Here is a 22,682-nt window from a genome sequence, read left to right as displayed (position 1 = left end):
AGTCACTCAGTCGTGTCCGACTCTTCGAGACCCCATGGACTGCAGCCTACCAGGCTCCTCTGCCCATGGGATTTTCCAGGCAAGAGTACTGGAGTGCGGTGCCATTACTAGGACAGTGAGGCACAGTTAAAAACCTTCTCTCTAGTGAACTCTGGTATTTTGGTCACCTGATGTGAAGAGCTGACTCATTTGAAAAGATCCTGATGTTGGGAAAGATTGAGGGCAGGAGGAGAAGGGGACGACAGAGGATGAGATGGTTGGATGGCATCACTGACTCAATGGACATGAGTTAGAGTAGACTCCAGGAGTTGGTGATGGACAGGGAGGCCTGGTGTGCTGCGGTTCATGGGGTCGCAAAGAGCCGGACACAACTGAGCAACTGAACTGAACTGAACTAGTGATCAATCAACAGATGTGTATTGAATACATATTGTGCATGAAACTGTCTGCCTGTGATAACTTCATGTCTGCGACCGGGACCTCTCCCCTGAAGTCCAGGTTTCTGTCTCACAACCTATGCAATTCAGATATCTAACAGGCCTGTCAAACACGGAGGGCCTGACTCCCCCCAGAGTCACGTCTCCATCACCACCAACCTCAGCTCCCTCCTCCACATGCTCAGGAAAAAACGTGGAGAGTCATCCTTGCCTTCCGGCTTCCTTTCACTCCTCACATCCAATCCATCGTAAATCCCGGTGGATCTAAATGAGTATAAAGTCCTGGGTGAGATTCCAACGTGGAATAGGAACATCAGGGAGGAACTCATGAAGCCTGAATAAAGTATTTGTTTTTGCTGTTGTTTAGTCACTAAGTCATGTGCGACTCTTTGCAGCCTGCCAGGCTCTTCTGTCCGTGGGATCTCCAGGGCAAGAACATTGGAGTGGGTTGCCATGCCCTCCTCCAGGGGATCTTCCTGACGCAGGGATCAAACCTAGGTATCCTGCAATGCAGACAGATTCTTTACCATCTGAGCCACCAGGGAGAGAATGCCATCAAATTAGCCAAGGCCACTCACCTGGCTTTCTCTGGGTGTGGGGATTTGTCACCTTATCTGTACTTCACAGTTTAATTACTCTGAGGAAACTGATAACCTCAAGTCAGTTCAGTCTTTTCCATTCTGTCACGTAATCTATCTTTCACAAACACATAATATTGTGAAGTTACTCTGCCTGAAGAGCAAAGTTCTCTGGTCCTAGAGAAACATCCAAAGTTTGGCTTTTTAAAAGATTTTATATAATTTTTATATTCTATTCAAAATGAAAATGTATTCTTATTTAATATGGAAAACACGGATCTGAATTAAAGATAAGAACTTAAATCTTTGAAAAGCAAGAGGCCACTAGAGATGGGTTGGGGTGGAGAGAGGGGGGTCGGCAAAGGCTCTGAAAGACGAAAATGGAAGGATTGTAGGATCACCGGTATCAGTTTTATTTTTTGGGGAATCGAGGTTTTACGCAACTTCAGTAAGTCTAGGAATCCCCTGCTGTTGGGAGCAGGCAGGTGGTTTGTTGGCACTGGATTCCCTTTTCTTGGCTGAAGACGGGGAGAGGCAGAGTGTTGTTTGCAGGGAGAGTTTGTGAAACCTCACTCCTGTTCTTTGTAACTCCCCCGCACGCCTGTGCCTTTGAACTTTCCCTGGAGCTGTAAATAGCTGGAGATGTTGCAAATAATCTTAAGCACTGAGAAGCTTAAAACTGTCGAGTGCTTTTGCTGGCAGAAGCTCTCTCCTATTGTAGTGGGATGTGTTCAAAGTGTAAGGTGGGCCAAAAAGGTGGGCTTCCCACGCTTGAACCCTCCATCTGGGAACGTGCTCGAGATGCCAAGACCAAAAAGGGAGGCAGAGCGGGGCGTGAGATGGCAAAGACAAACGCAGCTCTGTCGTCCTGAGGCTGCTGCCACCGTGACGCGACAAGAAGGTGAAGGTGATATTTCATCCACCGTTGTGGTGCGTCCTCTCCTTACCTGACCTCTGAAATGGAGCCATCGGCTTTGAAAAGCCTGGTGTCTAAAATTAATATTCTTCCCCATCTGACTAAGAAGGCAACAGCTGAGCAACATGAGATCAAGGACCATCTGAGTTTAAACAGGGGCTCAAAGTGGCATTCGAGAGAGAGGCTACTTCCTCCCGGAGTGGACACTTGTCTTTTCAGAAGACTTACTCTGATCGCAAGGCAAGACCTTTACCAGGGGGTTGAGTAGTCGTTCTGAACTCTGCAAACTCCCTTTATCTGCTGGAACTTGTGCTCGACGCTTGGAGTGGTCTGGACCCCAGCATGTCCTCTTATAAATGGTAATAACTCTATTTTCTTTCTTTCTATGTTGTCTTACATAGCAAGTTTTATCAAACTCCAGGCAGAACTTAATGTTTAATAGTTCTCTGCAAAATTTTTGTATCTTGGACCCAAGCTTTTGTTTTAATGTGCTAATTTTTATGTGGCTTCCTGAGCCAATTTGAGCACCTTCTACAATGATGTATTAGATTTTAGTTATAGTTTGTCTTAGACGTAGCTGTGAAATTCTTATTATAATAACAGATTTTTTCAGGGCAACTTGTAAGAACACTAATGATGGTCTGTAGTATATTTCACAGAGCTCTGGTTGATCCTGTTCACATTTTAGTGTGGATAAGTTTATGGTCTTTCTACGGTTGAGTAGAATTATGTAGAGCATTGGATTTTAAATAATTTAGAATTTCAAAGTATCATTTTATTATACTAAAGGAGTTGAGAAAATGAAAGATGAAGTTTTGTGGGGATAATTACAGATGATTTCAAATTGAGAAAAAGGAGGAAGAAGCAATTTCCAGAAAATCTCCAACAGGGGGCCTCTGGAGGGAACCAGCCACAAATTTGCATCAGCTCCCCGAAATGGTCAGGAGATGCGTGGATACAGACACCCTTGTGGGGCTTTAGTATCGGAGCAGTAATGAGCCTATTACTTCGTTTGTAAGTAATAGTGTAAGTGTTACTAGTTGTAACACTTGTAAGTGTATCTAGTGTGTGAAATCTTCAGTGAAGTGTAAGTGTATGTAGGGTGTGAAATCTTCGGTGCTCAGCTGCTAATGACGCAGAGAAGGGTGTCTGGGAATCTCGCCTATGTGAGAGGACTGTTAGGAAGCCAAATTCTTTTTAAAATAAACATTTTAAGACGTAGGCAGCAAAAGGCTCTGAAAATGGCGCATTTGGTGAGACCACTCCCCCGAGGGGGCAGAATCCCCAGGGGAGGCCAGGGGGCCCATTCCTCACGCAGCATGCCCTTCCCATGTCCTTGTCCAGGGCCAGAGGGGCAAGGCCAGCAAGCCAGTTAAACCCCAAGAGACTGTCTCCTTAAACCGGACGCTTAGCCTAGATCTTCTCTGAGGCAGTGAGGGGGCCATCAGCCGCCCCGTGACGCTCAAGTTGCTTCTCAGTATTTGCTTTTGTAGGAAAAAGAAGGGAGAGAAAGCTTTTTCCTTTCAAAGTTCCAACGTGTGAAACTCAAGTTAATATTTGCATTTCTCTTCCTCATTTGGGGCCCTTTCTCTAGTTAAGATAGAAGCAACCTCAAACTTCCCGCTGTACATTTTCCCAAAGAGTCAAACGTGTGTCTGGGTGATGGGAGCTCTGTCTCTCCCCCTTGCAGTGGAGAGAAGAGTCGTGATGACTGTGTCCTCATTCACAAATCAGAGACCGAGGGGGCAGAGACCACGCTCCAGACACGAACTTCCTTGGACTCACCACCAAGATGCTAACAGTGAAGAGGCTGGAAGGAATCAACGCGTGTTACTGCAGTGACCAGCTGGAGAAGATGGCCTTTTTCCAGTGCATGGAGGAGGTGGAGAAGTGCTTTCTGGAAGAAAGTTCTGGTGAACAAGATCCGAGATCTGGAAAGAACCAGGTAAGCCACGCCCGTCCGTATCTGTCGGACGGTTTTCAGATTCTGTGTGTCGTCACTGGTGTAGAATTAAGGAAGCTCTAGGGACAGGCAGACCCGAGCTTCGTTCCCTGGAGGTGTGCCTCCAGGTGGGTGCGGTCGCCACTGGGAGGCCTTTGAATGTGCAGCTCTCCCTGTGGGCGCCACCATGCTGGGTCACGAGGGTCGTGTGGAAGCGCAGTTTCTTAGGAGGGCTGGTTTGGGCATGCAATCTGGAGAAGCACGTGAAGGCCACAGCTGCTCTGCAGACGTTTCCAGTTCCCTCAGGACCCCGAGGTCCCCACGGAGTAGGGGTCAGGGCTGTCGACAGTGGCCGCTGGCGACAGGCTGGCGGCAGGCCCCGTCCTGGCAGCCGGCTCTTCGGGAGGTCCCTCGCCGAGCGTGGGGGCTACTGCTCTGAGCGGCGGATGCCCCTGTGTGCCAAGCACCCAGCACCGGCTCCGTCACGGTGAGGGGTGTCCTCGGGAGTGGACCGGCGGGCTCTGTCCCCTGCTAGGCCCCCTGGGTCCCCTCCCCCTCCCTCCCGGCTGGAGGGGGCCTCACCTGGAACTTGTTTGTCACCCTGCCCGACGCCCTCCTCAAGGTCGGGACCCCATGTCACCCACCTCGCCTGCTCTCCTGCTCATGGTACCAAACAGGCTCCGAGAACGTTTGCAGAACAAACAGGCCTGTTTAAGTGTGCCCTGCATTCCCCTGGGTAGGGAAGATCCCCTGGGGGAGGGCATGGTGACCCACTCCAGGGTTCTTGCCTGGAGAAAACCGCTGACAGAGGAGCCTGGGAGGCTGCAGGCCAAAGGGTCGCAAAGAGTCGGCCATGACCGAGCGACTTCACTTTCACTTTCCTCTTCGTCCAGCTTCTGTTCCGAAAAACCCTGTCCAGGTAGGAAGGGCATTTCTAATGGTACAACAGATGGTGGAGCACAGCTGTTAGGTGTGAAGAGGGGAGGAGTCTTTTCCCTGTGAGTACAGAGAGATAGACCTTGCTGGATAGGGGGAACGAGTCGGGCTGAGAGTGGTGTTTGGAGACTGCCCTTCCCCTGTGGGCTAACATCTTGTCCCGCATACACCAAGAAGACACTTCCTCGGCAAAACTGAAGTCAGATCCGAGGACTTCCTCATTCGGGCTGCTTGTGATGCAAATGAATAATCAGAAGGGTTTCCTTTTCGTTCATTAATTTCTGTGGAACAGGGGAGACAAAGTATTCTTATAGGCTAACTTTGAAAAAACCAATGATTTGTATAGTTTTTTTTTTTTTCAAAGTTCTTTTTAATTTTATTTTATTTTGATATTTGGCAAAACTAATACAATTATGTAAAGTTTAAAAAAAATGATTTGTATAGTTTTTATGAGTTTGATTAGGTTTCCAGGATGCTTTTTCGCCAAGTTCTGTGATACAAGTTTTGTAAGCAGGCAAGATGGTACTAGGTGGAAACACGAAGATTTTCAGGGAGTTTTGGTGATGATCTGCTCCAGAGAAATCGAGTGAGTGGGAAGTGAAATGCTTTAGGACACTTCTGAGGGAACGCCTGAGGATGCTGGCCCTGCGGTCCTGACAGAAGGTCCTGTGTGATGGGTCTGATGTCTGGCGGCGCCTGCGCCCGGCGGTCACGGCCGCGCGGAAGGTGGGGAGGAACCGCCGCGTGTCCCATTCAGTTTCTCGCCGAGTGGCTCAGGGCCCAGAGGTGTCGGCAGTCAATCTCCCTGTCTCTCCCTCGCCCTGCGGGGGACGGACGGGCCTGGACGGGAGGCACAGAGCCCTTCTCCTTGCCGTGTCTGCCAAGGCCACAGGCCCCGGGGCCCTCGCTGGCCCGGTGAGCGGGTGCCCGGGCGGCCAGCAGGCCTTGGCAGGGCTGGGAGGAGAGGGCCTTCCAGCGGCTCGGATGTCGTCAGGAATGCAGACGGAGCTGGGCTGACACGTCTCCATCTCCTGCTGGGGCCACGGGAAATCTTCACAATCCCGGGCCTTTCTCTCCAGGGACCATACAAACATGCCCACCATGACTCTCTCCACCTCTCCTCTGTCTCTTCATCCCTCCTCTCTTTAGGAAGATTAGCACAGCTAATCATAGTAGGAACCCTCACTGCGCTGCCCTGAGGAGAATTTACTCTGCATTGCAGGCGCTCTGGTGACAGGCACACTGCTCGGAAGGCCTGAAGCACAAGCTCTTTCTAGAAGAGTCTTTTCTCGCCTAACGAGAACAAACTGCGCGTTCCACAACTTACATCCTTCGACACAGTTCAGCGTAGCTCAGATTCTTTTCCTGCTCCTAACCAGGTTTCTCTGTCACTCATTTTGCCTCTTCTGGCTTTACTTTTGCCTCTCTTCCTCTCTTCCTCTGATTTTTTGAATTGATAGGACACCACATTTTCTACTTTTGTGCTGTGTTTTGTTCCTTGTGCTTTCCAACTTCCCTTCTGATTGTTTTTGAAAGGCTTTTCTTATATTCTCTTATATTCTACATACTGTTCAAAATCGCCTAAGAAGTGTAGAATTCTAAAAGCTTGTGGCGGAAACACTGGGCTTCCCAGGCGGCACTGGTGGTAAAGAGCCTGCAGGAGACGGAAGAGATGCGGGTTCAGGCTCTGGGTCGGAAGATTCCTTGGCGGAGGGCGCAGCTCTCCTGTGGGTGGCCGCAGCTCTGGAGTGGCTCCCTGAACGCACTCCAGTATTCTCGCCTGGAGAATTCCATGGACAGAGGAGGCTGGAGGGCCATGATCCATGGGGTCGCAGAGTTAGATGTGACTGAAGCGACTTAGCACAGAGCAGAGAGACTATGATAAACCAGCTGGAAAACCACACAATACGGTGTTGAAACAAAGTGAAACTTAAATGAGGGACGTGGCACGTGTGAGTCATGGTCTAATAGCTACCGTGTGCGTCGTTAACTCGGAGTGGTAACGACTCTCATAACTGTGATTAGCAGAATTTCACACAGTCAGATCCAGCGTTTCCTCTTCTGTTGTTCTGTTACCCGTATAAATAACCACCATGCTGTATTTCCCTCAGATCTGACTTGCTGTCTGATACACGCAAACACACACACACACACACACATTCTTTTTTCCCAGTGGAAGACCAAGGAGCTCCTGTTCTCAGCAACCTGAGTCCGTTCTCCCCTGCGGTTTTCTGCCCCCTCTGCTGCCCCACTGGCTCTACGCACCCTGCTTTTTCTGCTCAGGCTTGTGTGTGCTCACCTCCTGTCCTCTGGTCCTCAGCCCCTGCTCCCCCAACAGGCACGGTCCCCAGGGAGGAAGGGACCGTGCGGAGGTGGCGGGGGGTCACAGCTCCCGGAATGCTGAACCACTGGGCACAAATGCTGCGAAGACCAAACAAAACAAAGTATTTATGATCAGGATGTGAGTAGGCAGAGCAGATTGGGACAAAGCCTGGGTCTCCCTGTTGCGATGGCAGTCGGCGCATTCAATAGCAGGCGGCCCTTCCTGCCTCACCGCGGTGAAATTGTACTATCAGCGGTGGTCACCGAGATTATAACTTGGATCTCAAAATAACGCAGCTGCGGGCGGAGGGTTTGTTATGTTTGAAGCCGTGCGCCCCCTCCCGCCCACCCTGTGCCCCTCGCCCGCGTGGCAGGAAAAAGCTCCCTGGCGGCGGCCCCGTTTCCCTGGTGCCTATCGTCCTTGAACGGGAGACTAGCATGCTCTCCACAGTGTCACTTGCTGCCAGCCGGCCTCCCTCTACCCTGCACCTGTTTCCGATCTGTCACCCGGGCCATCATATTTTTCCTTTTAAAGAGGCAGATTAGCCGTTGATGGTGTAACTGGAACCGTCACCGCGGGGTCCCGCAGACCCCGCCGCTCAGCACCGCCTCCTGCCCGGAGCAGAGTTCTGCCTGGAAACGAGCTCGTGCAGGGTCAGGGCGGGAAGGGTAGGATGGACTTGTCACTCAGAAGAAAAGGCGTTTGGATTGCAGGTAGCCTGTGCCTTCTCTCGTCTCCCGTCCTCTGGCGTGTGCTCCGGTCCGTGATGACCCGCGGAGGTCACCGACAGGCGCCTGCTCTTGAGGACACCCAGGTAGTAACGTGGCCGCTGTCCTGGCTGAGTGTTTCTGGCCGGGGAACAGGCTCGCCCCGGCAGACGGAATGCATGCCCTGCCTTGTCCTCCCCGGGAAGGCCGCCCTGCAGGGGTGGGATCAGGAGAGGTATGCAGCCCTTGTCAACATCTCCAAGTCTCCACCAACTTTCGGGGAACCTGGAGGCAGTCATTCCTGACGTGTATGAAAGCTGGCGTTCTATTTTTGTCTGTGAGAGCTAAAAATAATGTCAGCGTGTCCTCTTCTACTTCTTATGTAACTGAGGGAGATAAAGTGGCACCAAAGCACAGCGTCCTTTCCCCTTGCTAAGAAGTGTCTGCAGAAGAGTGGCCGCCTCTTCTGAGCAAGCTCCCGAGCACAGACGGCCTCCCTGCCTCTTCCTTGGGACCTCTGCCCCTCCCTGCCTTTCCTGGGAGGCCACAGCTGCTCTCAGAATGGGCTTCAGTCAGGAAAACAGGAGAATTTTGAAGTAAGAGAAAGAATTCAGATTCTAAAGATTTTAGCGCTTCCCAAGAGAGAGTATTGTATCTGGGAAATCAGTTCTTCCTACTTGTTTAATTCTTTCATCAATTAGCATAGAATGAGTTATTTTTAGGATAAAGGAGGCAGTTTAGCAAATACTCTAGGAGGTGTTCTGAGTTGCTTTTCCTACCGGAAGTGGTTGTCAGCAGAGCTGCTTATCGCCGTCTCCCCCACCGCAGGGACTTCTGGCTTTTTTCTGCTTAGTCAAGCCCCTTCCTTGAAATCGTGCTGTCCCAGACGCACTCTGTACCTGTGTGTGTATTGCAGGTTGTTCTGTGCTTTGTGCACGGAAACAGTATGATTTTCTTCACTTCTCCCAAAGAAGTAATTTTTGCCTCTTTGGATTTGGCCCCTATTGAAAATGCGTGAATTTATGGTTAAAAGTCTCTCCCGGGGAGTTGGCTGACATGTGTCTATGCCGGCATGTAGATATCTGTCTTATTCAATAAGAAACCACCAGCTCTGCATCTGGGTGGTGCTCGGAGAGCCCGGAACTCGAGGAGCCAGGTCCCCGTGGGGCCCTGCGCCTCTCCGGGGAGCCGACAGGACGAGTGTTCCTGTCACTGGTGCCCAAGCCCGGCTGTGTTTGGCTGTTGCACACATGCTCCGGGGGAGTTGGCTGATACGTGCCTGTGCCTGCAATAGACTTCTGTCTATAGGGGACGCACGGTAAAGAACGGCCCCTCCCCTGGCTCTGAGCGGTGGCCCCCAGGAGTGTCCCGAAGGAGGGGCCGGCAGGGAGCTGAGCTCATTAGGAGTGCTCTGGTGTGTGTCTTTTATAAAATGTCGTTGTAACTTTCTAACAGTAAGGAAAATGTCTCTTAAATTAGGTTTTACAATATACCCTCTTCTCTTTTCCATTGTGAATGGTTATTTGGAAATGCGGGCGACCTCTTGTCTTAAGAGTGTCTACAAGAGCAGTTTTAGGAACTCCCTTTCCAGGGTGTCAGAGAATGCCATCTGGACGTCAGTCTTCACTGAAGAGGTAAAACCGTGGAAGGTATCCTGACACCCTGGGAGCACGTCTCTGCTCGTGTGGGAATTCTGAGAGTCCCAATCTATGTCCGTGTCATTTGGGTTCTCAGAATCGTTGAAACTGTGATCGTTTTATGTCATTTGGTGGAATAGGGAAAAAAAGGTCTTATTTTCTCTCTCTAAAAGTTAAATCAAAGTAGTAAAATTTACAAACATTGCAAATCAAGCCTGTGATTCTGTTAGAAAATGATGAGCATATGGATAATGAAATTTCTAGATACAGTTGACCAAACTGTGTCCCGATCCACTTACCTAAGACATGACGACTGTAAAAAGCACGTTTGTCTATCGGGGTTTCCCAGACCAATTTTTCTCACACTCCCTTCATGATTTTTGCTACATCTACACATTACTTTTACTCCTGTTAGTTAATATAATATTTTCACACATCAAGTCGTTAAAAATATTTAGCAAAAGCAAGAACAGAGTGGAATCACAGTTTCGATGTGCTTATTCTAGATTTTCAAATACACAGTAACACACGTAAATAAATTTGAAAATGGTTTCTAGTTTACAACCCCCACGTCACCCCAAGCTTCTAGTAAAGAGGTGACTTCACGTCACCGTTGGGCACTGGCCTCGGGCTGCCGTGTCCAAGTCTTCCGCCTGGGCCGTTGGGCACTTTGGGCTTTATTTTGAAATTTCTGCTCAAAACATAGCAATGATAACAAAGACAGGGAGTGATAAGCAGACAGTGGTGGCAAGCGAAGAAGCCCAAAGTGTCCCCCTGAATGCAGATGCATAGGAAACTGCCAGGTCAGGTTCACCTGGTGCCCCTCGCTGGTTCTCCCCGCTGTCACTGAGGTCCCGGCAGACAGTGGGGCCAAGGCGGGCGTGCATGTGGGGTGCTGGGGGTGTCCTAGGGGTGCACTCGGGGACGGGGAGCGGGGACCCCTGATGGCTGCACCGCCGGGCAGGAGGGCCTCAGAGGGTGAGGCGGGGGCACGATCCTCTGCCTCCTGTCACACCAGGGCCTTCTGCAGGGTGATGCTGCTGCTAAGTCGCTTCAGTCGTGTCCGACTCTGTGCCATCCCATAGACGGCCTCCTACCAGGCTCGCGAGTTCCTGGGATTCTCCAGGCAAGAACCCTGGAGTGGGTTGCCATTTCCTTCTCCAATGCCTGAAAGTGGAAAGTGAAGTTGCTCAGTTGTGTTCGACTCTTAGCGACCCGTGGACTGCAGCCTACCAGGCTCCTCCGTCCATGGGGTTTTCCAGGCAAGAGTACTGGAGTGGGGTGCCATTGCCTTCTCCACTGCAGGGTGATAGACCCCCGGCATTTCCAGCTGTGTGTGGGTGACCTGCACCCTCAGTTACAACTTTGGTCAGGGAGAGACACGGGCTGGTTAGTCCACTGACGGTGCAGAAGCGACAGACCCAGCCCAGGGCTGCCCTGTGAGCGTGGCTCTGGCTTCGTCCCCCCGGGGTCCCGGGGAGCACAGGTCACTGTGGCATTTCCATGATGGTTACGGGGTCAGGGGGCCGGGAAGCACAGACCTTGGAGGTCAGCTGCTGCAGGTCTTTCTGTGAGGGCAGCCTTCTTCACAAGTGGCTGGGCAGCCCTTGGCAAGCTCGCTACCAAGTTCCCATGTGGATGCAGCCAGCAGCCGTGAGGCAGGCCCTGGGTCTCGCAGGCCCCTCACAGGGTGGCTGACCTGTCCTGGACCCCGGCCTCTGGCTTTGGTGCCACCTCTTCCTGACTCCCCTGTTCTTTAGGCTCCTGCACTGGAAACGACCCCCCAGGCCTCGAGCTGGGAGCTTGGAGTCTGAGCAACAAGGCTGGGGTCGTGACAGGCAGGCCGATGCTCCAGTCCGTGACCAGGTGTCAGGAAGTTCTAGAAAGAGGCAGAGAGCAGACTGGCAGTGAGGGGTGTGTGAGCCCAGTCTCCGGGTTGTTTAGTAGACCTTCAGCTTGTAGGCTTTGCCTTGCAAACATGAGTGGAGAACACGGACGCCACCCTTCCTGTTACTGTGCTTTGTGCACCATTTAGGGCTTAGCTGATGAGATGGTCGGTACACGGCGAGTGCAGAGAAAAAAACCGAGCCGGGCAGTCAGGCAAGAAAAGGAAATTTATTAGAGGGAAACGAGAGGGTGACTGGCCCTTAAGGAGAACCTGTGTCCTCCCTTTCTGATGGGGTCTTTCTTATACCCCGCCAGTGAAAAATTCTCGGAAGGGATGGTCATGTAGTGGGAGGTCTGGAATCTGATGGTCTCGCAGCTTTAGAAGGTAGGCGCCAGTGAGAGAACGTCGTTTGGGCAATCTGTTCAGTCTCAAGGGTCACTGTGGTTGTATTCTTCGTTTGCGAGGTCAACATCATGAGCCATCTTATCAGTGAGGCCCCACGTGGGCCCTATTAGGTGGATGGCATCACCGACTCAATGGACATGAACTTGGGCAAGCTCCAGTAGACACTGAGGGGCAAGGAAGCCTGGTGTGCGGCAGTCCATCTGGTCACAAAGAGTCAGACGTGACGGAGCGACTGAACAAAACAGAACAGGGGGCTTAAAATTAAGGTGGGGCTAAGTATAGAGATTAACTATGAAGACAAGATTTTAATTCATGAATGTATTTTTTTTCTGCGTCCCAGAGAAATGGCTTTCCCTTCTGAACAGCGCAGAAGCTGTATGATGGCGCGTCCCCTTTCAGCTGTGCGATTCCAAGCCCAGCTCTGATCTGTTTGGCGCTGGCAGCGCGCAGGTGCGCCAGACAGTTGACTGCGGACACCTGACCGGCAGACAATGGGCACTGGCAGGGGCCGCTCCGCCCGGGCCTGGCCCAGGGCACCTGTCAGTTCCGGGGCCGCGTCCAGCCTGGGCGTCTTTGAGTCCAGCGTTTGTATGGTTTGCAGGACGGTTCCCGATCTGAAAGGGGTTGGAGCTCCCTCGGGCACCAGGGGCAGGACGGAGGCAGCAGCAGGAGGTGTAAGCTCTCAGAGCCTGTGCAGGCCCAGACTCCCGAGTCTCTCAGGCCCCTTGGGTTCTCAGGAGAGGGCTCAGAAGATGTTCAACATGATGACCGTCCAGCCTCCACCCTAACGAGGGGTGTTCCCAAAGTGCCCAGAGAAGGGAAGGCTGGAACAGGCCAGGGAAACACGTGATGAGTCTATGCTGACCAGCTCCGTCTGTCCTGGGACCAAGCAGTTCTCACAACGAGGTCCCTGGCCCCCCTGGGGGACCCTAAGACTCTTTTGGAAGTCTGCATGGTCAAAACTGTTTTCTCCTCTGTTCTAAAATTTTTGCCTTTTCCGCTGCTTTGACTCTTGCACTGATGACATCAAGGCAGTGATGAGTAAGACTGCAGCACCTCTGCACAAAATCAGGCCTGGCACCAGCGTGTCCTAGCAACCGTGGCGTGTTTCCCCACCAGACACTCAGACACAACAGAAAGCTTTAGTTTCTGTTTTCTAAAGAGCCAGGTTCCTTAAGAATTTACTTGGTGAAGCAGGAATAAAAATGCATCTGATTACCTGTGTCAGAGCTGAAATATTCACTTAAATATTCACTTTGTGCCTGAATTCTATGCTTATTTGCTCAGTGAAGAATCTCCGAGCACCCACTGAGTGAAGAGGAGGCAGAGTTTGATGAAACGGGGTCGTTTATTTAAAGGGCTCACAGAGCCTGCAGCTCAGCATGCTTACACAGAGGGGCTTATGATGGGGTCTTCCTGTAGAACCCTCGAGGGCTTCTAGTTATTTCAAAATTTAAAAATGGATGATGACACGAGTAAGGTCTTGTTTCTTCCCAAGCTTCTAGGATGAGCATGATGAGTTGACAGGATAATAGAAGCAAGTTTCTGCACTCGTAAGGCTGTGTTTGTATTTTACTCACGGCTGCCTGATGTGAAAAGCCTGCTCACTGGAAAAGACCCTGATGCTGGGAGAGACTGAGGGCCGGAGGAGGAGGGGGCAGCGCAGGATGAGACGCCTGGACGGCATCACTGGCTCAGTGGACCTTGTGGGCACCACCGCCATCAGCTCTGACGGCCGTGATCTCCAGCATTTGTGCTGTTTCCTGTGTTCCGGGCTCCGTGCTCAGCTCTTCATCCCAGTCAATCCTTACAGTGGTCCTGTGAAGCTGTGTAGTTGCTGTTTTATAGATGAGTAAACCGAGGGTCAGTGAGGCCAGTCACCCAAAGTTACAGCTCTGTGCCACGATGCTCTGTCTGGATGGATTAGTTAGTCCCACACATGGAACGGGCAACGAGGTTCATTTGTAGGCCATTTGGTGTTGCCGTTCAGTTGCTAAGTTGTGTCCAAACACTTCACTGGAATTTAACTCACAGACCATTTAACTGGATTTAGTTTTCAGAAATCAAGCATTAAGTATTTGAAAACCACCTCTGACGAATTTTCCAAGGACAGCTTATATCTTCTTCACGTTATCGGATGTGCTTCTCACCTTTGCTGTTTGGTCAGTTGCTCTCCTCCCTGATGCAAACACAGCCAGACTGGGTAGACAGATTGAAAGAAAGGGCTTGTTTCTTTTTCTCAGCAAATTGAGGCTCTTTTCTGGAACTGATGTCACAGTGACCTCCTGTGGGAAGAAGCTGCAAAAGTTGCCGCAGTCCTGCCGTGGGGTCAGAGCACTTTTGGCTTGTCCTTCCAACTGGGTTTTAAAAATTGTTTAAATAATTCATTAATTGAGGGATAGCTGATTTGCAATATTATATTGATTTCAGGAGTACAACACAGTGATTCAATATTTTCCTATGTCCGTTTAAAGTTGTTACAAAGTCGTGGCTTTATTCCCGTGCTGTGTGGTGCGTCCTCATTGCTGGTCCATTCTGTACACCGCGCTTCTCGTCTGTTAACCCCACACCCCTACGTGCCGCCCGCCCTTCTCTCTCCCGTTTCGTGACCGCTGGAGTCTCTTTCTGTTTGGCTTCTGCATTCGTTCATACAATGTTTTAGATCCTACATGTAAGTGGTATCATACAGTATTCCACTGAGCAAATGCTGTCTAGGTTTGCTCTTTTACATGATATTTACATGTTGTTTTACATGATATCATTTCATTCTTTTTTAAGGCTGAGTAATATTCCCCTGCATAAACACACACACGGCATCTTTATCCATTTGGCTGTTGATGGGCTCTTCCCTTAGCTCCACACCCTGGCTGCTGGAAGCAGTGCTCCAGAGAAGGCTGGAGTGCGCGTGTCTTTCTGGGTTTGTGTTTTTGTTTTCTTTGGATTGAAAGATTGTCTGGTGCTATATTTTTAGTTTTCTGAGAAACCTCCGTGCTCTTTCCCACAGTGGCTGCAGCTTCCAGTTATCAAAACCAGTGTCTTGAGGCTGCCGTCCGCCTGTTCTCAGCCACTGATTCCTGGGCAGAGGAGAAGCCAGGAAACAAAACGTTGGAACTAATGATTTTCTCAAACATATAATAAGGCTGTAAAATTATAAGCTAAATGCTGTGTGTCAGCGTACCTAAGATATTTAATTTCTTTGTTGTATAATACATAACAGTTTTTATAGTCTGTAGTTTATTAACTGTAGTCATAAGTCTGGACTCTTGAATGGATCTGACTTTCCACTACCTTTAGCTGGTGGACGATAGACAGGGAAGGTGGACGATCCAGGGACCAGCTTGTCCCGCTTTCACCGTGCTGCTCGGTATTTCTGCAGGTGCTTTACACACACTGTACTTAGTGAGAAAGTGCGAGGTGAGCCGTGGTTGCTGTGCGCACAGACTGGTGTGAGACCACAAGCGTGGATTTCACGTCCCCTGTGCTGCCTCTATGACACTGAGCGTATTGCCCAGCCTTTCATCTGCTTCCTCATCTGGGGTCAAGAGTACCGCCCCCAAAGGCTTGCTGTTGTCTAAAGCAGGCTACACAGAGCTTGCTGTGGAGAGAGGCTCACAGACCACACGTGGGTGGGCGTTGTCCGCAGAGCTGGCTTCCCCCCTGGGGTCTGACTGCTCTCCTGCCGAGAGCCCCACCGTCCGCCTTCCCGAGGGACTCTCCTCCTCTCCTCTCCTCTCTCTCCGCCCGGGAAGTCCTTCCCAGTCCCTGGGAACAGGCTTGGAGGCCTCATTCTCTCTCCTCTCCTGGGCCCTTGCGGGTCCTTCTGTCCTTCAGGGCCAGATTCAAGCCCACCGCGGTTGGCTCTAATCCAGCCTCCCGCATCGCCCTTCCGGGACGCTGTGTGCCCTGTGCCAAGTGTGCGGGCAGTTCTGATGCCCTTTCTGGTAATCACCTTGGGTTTGGCCTCTGCTCCTGAAAAGCTGGGGCCTCTTCCCCGGGGGAGCCTGCTCTAGTCCATCGTGCCTTTCACGGCACCTGCGTCACGCGGGTCCAATCTGTTTGTGTTCTAGTTATTCCTAACACGGTTTAGGGACTGTTTCGTACTTTAAACCTTAGACGTTAGGATAATTATTAATATACTTATTTCAACTCTTCAAACAAAGTCACGGGCAGGGCCAACCTCCAAAGAGCAGGATATCTGGAATAATATCGGTGGGGGAATTTTCCCCAAGAGTCCCACGAGGATGTGCTTGAGTGCGTTTTACTCATCTTGATGCGGGCAGGGTGGCCTTGGGAGTCAGCGTGACCTGACACACAGATCAGAGCATCGCCCCGCTGACCTGCTGCCTCCTTCTCTCAAATACAAATTTGTCTACCAGCCTGTATTCTGAAAATGCTCTCACAAAATCCAGGGAACATTGTTTACGGTCATGGCCGAGAGGCATTGTATAGATTCTGAAGTCTGTTTTGAGATTAATTTTCCAAGAAAGAATAAGTTTATTTGAACACGGTTTTTATTTGTTTCTCTGAGGTATTCTGATCTTTAACAGTCATCGTTTTCTGTGTGATGAAGATGGTCATTCACCACAGACCAGAACCTTGTTACTCAAAGGGTGGTCCATGGCTTGCCAGCGTCGCCTGTGAGCTGGTTAGAGGTGCAGACGGTCAGGTCCCTCCCAGACCTGCTGGGGAAGAATCTGCATTTTAACAAGGTCAATTGGTGACTCCTGTACTCATCGAAGGGTAAAAAGCGGTAGAATATTCACTGCCTCCTGCAGTTGACGGATGAAGGGTTCATTCACGTTTACTGTAAAAAACTTCCTGGCAGGAAAACAATCGCTACCACGGTTGTGAATACACGCTTGCGTGTTACAGGCATGTGAAAGCGTTAGTCGCTCAGTCACGTCTGTCTCTTTGCGACCCCATGGACTGTAGCCCGCCAGGCTCTGCTGTCCGTGGAATTCTCCAAGCAATAATACTGGAGGGGGTTGCCATTCCCTTCTCCAGGGGATCTTCCTGACCCAGGGGTCGAACCTGAGTCTTCCTCACTACAGGCAGACTCTTTATTGTCTGAGCCCCGAGGGATGGCCTTCATCACACACATGCGCACACACACACGCACAACACTTGTGTGCACGCGTGTACATGCATGTGTGCGTGTGGGCGTGTGTGTATTTAGTGTGTACATCTTTCCAGGGGGTTGTCAGGCTATTTCTTGGGAACCAGACAATATCCTTTCTTGAACATTTTAAGAACATATTTTCCTTGATAAAATAAATAGGTCTAAGAATAGTTCTTTCCATTAGATTTCTCAGGCAGACAAAACACAAAACTAGTACTAGGGCCAGTTAGATGAGCTGCGGGAGGGACATGCGAGGTGCTGGGCGTGGCCTGCCTCCCAGTTAGATCAGCTGTGGGGAGGGACATGTGAGGTGCTGGGCGTGGCCTGCCTCCCAGTTAGATCAGCTGCGGGAGGGACATGCGAGGTGCTGGGCGTGGCCTGCCTCCCAGTTAGATAAGCTGTGGGGAGGGACATGTGAGGTGCTGGGCGTGGCCTGCCTCCCCGTGAGGTCACTGGTCCTCTCCAGATGGACCCCAAGTTCCTGGCCCTTTTGAAAGGCAGGGTCCCTGACGAGCTGCTGTGTTATGGAAATTCCTTGGTCAGCCCTTGTCCACAAGGCAGCAGGTGATCTAACTGAGAAAAGGGATCATCTGTGAGGCCCTTCTAGTGACAGAGGCCCTTCTAGCGTGTAGGCATAGCATCTTGTGGGAGGCGGCTGGATCCAGGGCGTCTATTCAGGGAGGCCCTGCTCCCGAAGCTCCCAGGGTTGGGGGGAAGGTCCCTGTGTCTGGAGCTCCGGAGTCCGCCTGGGTTCCGCCCCTCACATTGGACAAGTGACCTTGACTCTGAGCATGTGTGTGGCTCTCTGATATTTGCTCATCCAGGGCATGTGTGCTAAGTTGCTTAAGTCATGCTCGACTCTTTGTAACCCCATGGACTATAGCCCGCCAGACTCCTCTGTCCAAGCAATTCTCTGGGCAAGAAGGTTGGAGTGGGTTGCTGCTTCCTCCTCTAGGGGATCTTCCTGACTCAGGGATTGAAGCTGCATCTCTTGTATCTCCTGCACTGGCAGGTGGGCTCTTTATCACTAGCCCCTCCTGGGAGGTCCCAGGGCAGCATTTCCCAAGCTCCTGCAGATGAGAATAGCCTGTACGTGGTGGGTATTCCAACCCCAGGCCCCTGGAACCACAGCGCCAGGCTCCCCATGAGGGACCTGTGCCTCTAACGCTCTCTGGGGCTCCTCAGGGACCCCATGTGCCCTAGGGACCCCACCTGGTTCCAGTCCAGCTGACTCTCCTTCCCTCTCTGGGCTAGCTGGCACCAGAGGACACCCACTGCCAACTGAAAAGATAATGATGTGTCTCTGCTGGGGGTTGGTTAGGCCGTAGAACAGATATGATACTTGAAATATTTGGTCTCTGTGTGTGATGTGCACTCATCATGCATCTCTTCTAATCAAGTTACTCTTGTGACCCCTGACGTCTCCTTAATTAAGGCTGAGCACAGCACGCATGTCAGAGGGCTCTCGGTTCTGAGGAACAGGTGAGTGCTGGCTGCTGTCATCGAGTTTCTTGCCCTTCGTGTGCTCGCTGGGTCTCTGGGGATCGTGGTTGCGTGGGAGGCGTGGGGACGCTGGCTTTGTGTGCGTATCTCCACTGGGTCTCTGGGGATTGTGGTTGCGTGGGAGTCGTGGGACGCCGGCTTTGGGTGCGTGTCTCCACCGCCACCACAGCTCTCTTACCTTTGTGTTAGTTGCTGCAGTAAACATTTTGTGCCGTAAGTTGGGTAGCAAAAGAGGATTCATGATGATAAAATCAACAGATTAAGAATCTTAGCAGAAGGAAGATGTTACACAAGGTTTAAGGAAGAACCGGTGGTCGGGTCACCCTGTGTCCAAGCAGGTGGATGGGCCTGTCTCTGTGGAGAATTACACTGAAGCGGATCTTCCATGAATCGACTTGAGAGACTGAATGAAATCCAACCTGAGCGCTCTGGGCCCTACACGTGTCCACAAATAGCTGGAGAGGGCACCCGTGGACAGCGGGTCAGGGGAGGTGGCGGCGGAGGAATGTTTGGGAGGAACATCGAAGACCAGGTGGAGAGAAGGCCTGGCTTCTGCAGCGTGAGGCCTCTGGAGCGGACACGAAGGATGGGGCAGTGCCTGTGGCCATTCCTGCAAACCCTCCCCGTTTCCAGCTCTGGGGCCCGAGTGACAGCCTCTGCTTCCCTCCCAGAGTGCCGGTCCCACACCAACCTGGACACCAGTGGCCTTTGGGCTTCCCTCAGCACGGCCCGCACAGAACAGCAGAACCTGCAGGTGGGGCGGGGGGTGCCCTTTGGAGCTGGTGGTGAACTCCGTCAAGGCCAGGACCCAGCTCAGACAGATGCTCTGGACGGGGTGGCCCAGCAGTCTGTGACCAGAAGTGCAGAGACTCACAGGCTCCACTCAGGCCGAGTGGAAGCCTTTGCTAAATGCCTCCCAAGAACCATTCCCGCTGGGCTCCAGCGAGGAGGACAAAGAAATGCAGTTTGCAGAGCCCAGTGTGCTAGCTGTCAGCCACTCCGGCGCCCACATGCGCTGAGGGTGACCTGGGCGTTGGTGATGCTGCCCTCCTTGGGGCTGGCGCGCAGGTGTGCCCAGTCTGCGCGGAAAGCGCTCAGCGCCGCAGATGCGTGACACTGCGGCTCCGTCTAAAAGATCATCGTTTAGCTGAGGTTGAAATGTCAGGCTGTCTGGAGCAGGAGGAAAACCAGATGGGCAGTCCCAGCTTGGTTCCTGGGGCCGGAGGTTCTCTGTGCTCGGGCTGAGTGTCTGGGCCGCGCCTGCAGGCGGGCCCCTTCAGGGCTGTCTCAGGTCTCACTTGGGTGAGCAGAGCGGGGTCAGCCCAGGTGCAGGCGGGTGTCCACCGACCGCTCGCTGCAGCGAGGGGTGGGCCCCAGCCAGCCATTGCGACGGCCACTCAGTCTTTGCTGCTGCTTCTCTTCTTGGCCAGTCCCCTTAATGCTCAGTTCAGAGCCGAGTCTCCAGGTCCATTTGGAATAGAAGAGACACTGGGTCCGTGAAGCTGGACTCACGGAATCCGGCTTTTGCCCCGCTACTCTCTGAGCACGCAGCGGGAGTGCAGGGTGGGCGACATGTACGCCCGGCTCCCCTCTGCCCTCAGTCTTAGGGAGCAGGCAGGCGAGGAAGGGGCGTGGAGGGCTGAGAGCGGAGCGGGTGTAGGGGGGTTGCCTAGTCTGGGGGCACTGGGGAGGTCCCCCGGAGCAAGTGGCGTCTCGGCTCTCACCTGACACGCTGGCATTCAGGAGGCGCTCAATAATTAAGGCTCGGAGTGAAGGGGGAGGCAGGCGTCAGGAGAGGAGAAGACACCCTTGCTGACCGGCCCGGCCAGGCCGAGAGAGCGGGAACCTCAGGGCTGCCCGGAGCCCGATACCAAGGTGGGGGCACCTCCCCCAGCTCCGACTTCCTGCTCACAGCCCTGCCTGTGTTTTATCAGCCCTGAAAGTTAATTCTGGTGGTTCCAGGCCTCATTCCTGGGACTTCTTAGAAATGAAATACACTTGGTGCCACTTCCCCTCCTTCTGAAATTACTGTTGCTATATTTTTAGTACGTTTTAGGGGAGTAAAAAGCATTACTTACCTCTAGTTTTCCACATAACCACTTCTGATGACTACCCCTTTTAAATAGCTTTTTTTTTTTTTCAGGCCATCCAGCCTGAATTAACTTTTCTGTGAGAAAAGGTCTTTCGTGGTTTATAAATTTTCATGCAGGATGCTAACTGCCAGGATATTCTTGGATCACAACCAGAGGCTTAACCAGCCTCCCTTAACGATGAGACGAGGCGGGCCTGAGCCGCACCTGGACACAGTGGCTCTTTCATGGTCCACGTTCAAAGTCATGGCACCTCCCGGCTCAACCTCAGGACGTCAGGAATTCTCTTTAAAAACCTGTTTCCTGGAAATGGGTCTTTGCTGTGCTAATGGATAATTTTTCACTTCATATTTTTTTAAGGTGCATAAATTCTATTTTTTCCCCTGGCAAATAGAGAAACCCCAGGGTATTGGGGTGTGTGGTAAGAGCCTCCTCTGTATTAAACAGGACAGAGCATCCCTGTCCTGGGTCTTTAAATATTTCATTAGCAACCGGGGGTTCTTACACTGACTCCTTCTTCCCTGTCCTCCCCAGACACTGGACTGATTATTTTGATTAAAAGTGCTGAGTAAGAGAATGTGGCCTGAGAATTAGCCTCGTAAGTAAATGCCCAAGGCTTTAACCACAGAGGGACCTGCTCTGGGGCTGTTTAGAGTTCTCTATTCGACGTGCCTTTAAGGGAAGCTGGGTTTTTGAGGCCTGACTTCCTCCTTTGTTTTCTCATCCTTTCTCCTCCTGCGCTGAGTGATCCTCCTGGGCTCGAGCGTCACTCCAAGCTGGCAAAGTTCCTTGGTGCAAAATTTTCAGAGCTGCTCCCTCTGGGCAGTAGATTTCCTTCCCTGTGCTTGGTGGCCTGACGTCCAGGCCAGCTGGTGACGCCTGTGGGAGAAGTCCCTTCCTCCATGGGCTCAGCCCCGGGGGCTCAACCACCGCTGACCCTCGATCCACCCGTCTCCTCCCCGGGCGGCTTTGCTCAGCCTGTGAACCACACACAGCGGACATCTTGCTGGAACGGCGAGTTTGCTGTCAGCCAACTATCCATTCGTTCCTGGGGAACCGCTGACAGCTTACTCCTAAGACTCCAAATAAAACAATGCGTTTGCGAAAGACCATGGTGGGTTTCCCGGGAGGACGGTGCCTGAGGAGGTGGATGGTTGCTGGACGCGTCCCCACCTGGATGGGGCAGGGCTGCTTGGCCCAGGGGTTCTGCTGGGAGGACTGGCTCCAGTGACCCTTCTGGGTTATGTCAATGAAGAATCACAGAGGCCGTGGCTCCCAGTGTGGGTTTTAAGAGGCTCCTTTGTAGTTCGTCAAAAACTGCTTTCCCAGGGGTTTTGGTGTGTAAACACTGAGACATACCTCCGAGCGGGAACCTCCTAGAAGGAAACAAAATAAGGCCTTCAGCGTCTCCCCAGGAGGTTCAGAGTCACGACAGCACATCTGATGAGCTGAGCCCACCGTCTGGAAAGTGTCCCCAGAGGCCTAGGAGGGCGTCTGGCCCAGCGCTGCAGGCAGGGGGCGGGCAGGGCTGCCAAGTAAAGGTCAGGAGCCCCTGCAACCTGAACTCCAGAGGAGCAGTGCATCCGCTTTAGCGTGCGTGTGTCCGTGTAGTATTTGGGGCATATTTATACCCCACAGTTCCTCATTGCTTCTCTGACTTGTTCAAATTCTGCAGGACCTCCTGTTTTCTCAGTCACACGGTAACAGGGCGCGGCCTGTGAGCACGCTGCACACGAGGTGCGTTGTGATCGTGGCCACGGGCTGACGCTGGAACCCAGAGGCCAGGTGTGGGTGCAGCTGGTGGGCTGGAACCAGGAGGCGTGGGGACTCCCGTGGCCCACTGCAGGGGTGCTGATGTCCTTACAGTGTCGGGGGCTGTTAAGGCCCAGTGGGGGAGAGGGACACGGCAGGGCTGCAGACAGGGAGGCCTGGGGCCACTGTGGGGGACAGAGAGAGGCTGACGGGGAGGCAGGGCTTGATGGACTGGTGTGAGGTCAGAAAGCAGCAGGTGTGACTGTCCTGGGTCTCCACATGGGTGACGGCCGGATACACAGGACTTGTGGTCAGCATGGTAACCAGGGGGTAAGAGAAATGGCCCCACAGCCCCGCTGGGTTCTGAAGCCCCAGCCTGACCTGATAGTCAAGTCACAGGAGAAGAAGGGCCCCATGGGCGCTGGGTGAGGTGGAGGTGGCAGGAGCCC

The 22,682-nt window shown here is 52.3% G+C and overlaps 1 protein-coding gene across 7 annotated transcripts in view; it reads left to right on the top strand.

Moving 5' to 3' along the window:
- The first annotated feature begins 1,693 nt into the window (after nt 1-1,693).
- The window catches only part of MYLK4 (myosin light chain kinase family member 4), a 70,818-nt gene continuing 49,829 nt past the window's right edge, over nt 1,694-22,682 (top strand). For 3 of the 7 annotated variants that reach the window (XM_070361424.1, XM_070361423.1, XM_070361425.1), the window contains exon 1: nt 3,740-3,876. Coding sequence is in view for 3 of the 7 variants with exons in the window: in XM_070361418.1 (XP_070217519.1) it covers nt 3,724-3,876 (153 nt within the window). In the remaining 4 variants the exon portion in view is untranslated. Of the gene's footprint in view, nt 2,291-3,621; nt 3,877-7,653; nt 7,947-22,682 lie in introns of those variants that run through there. The other 4 variants (XM_070361418.1, XM_070361419.1, XM_070361421.1 and 1 more) reach the window with 4 other exon arrangements.

This window comes from Bos mutus, chromosome 23 (genome assembly GCF_027580195.1).
Source record: "Bos mutus isolate GX-2022 chromosome 23, NWIPB_WYAK_1.1, whole genome shotgun sequence".
In the NCBI taxonomy this organism is placed as follows: domain Eukaryota; kingdom Metazoa; phylum Chordata; class Mammalia; order Artiodactyla; family Bovidae; genus Bos; species Bos mutus.
This window is presented reverse-complemented; position numbering and strand designations above follow the sequence as displayed.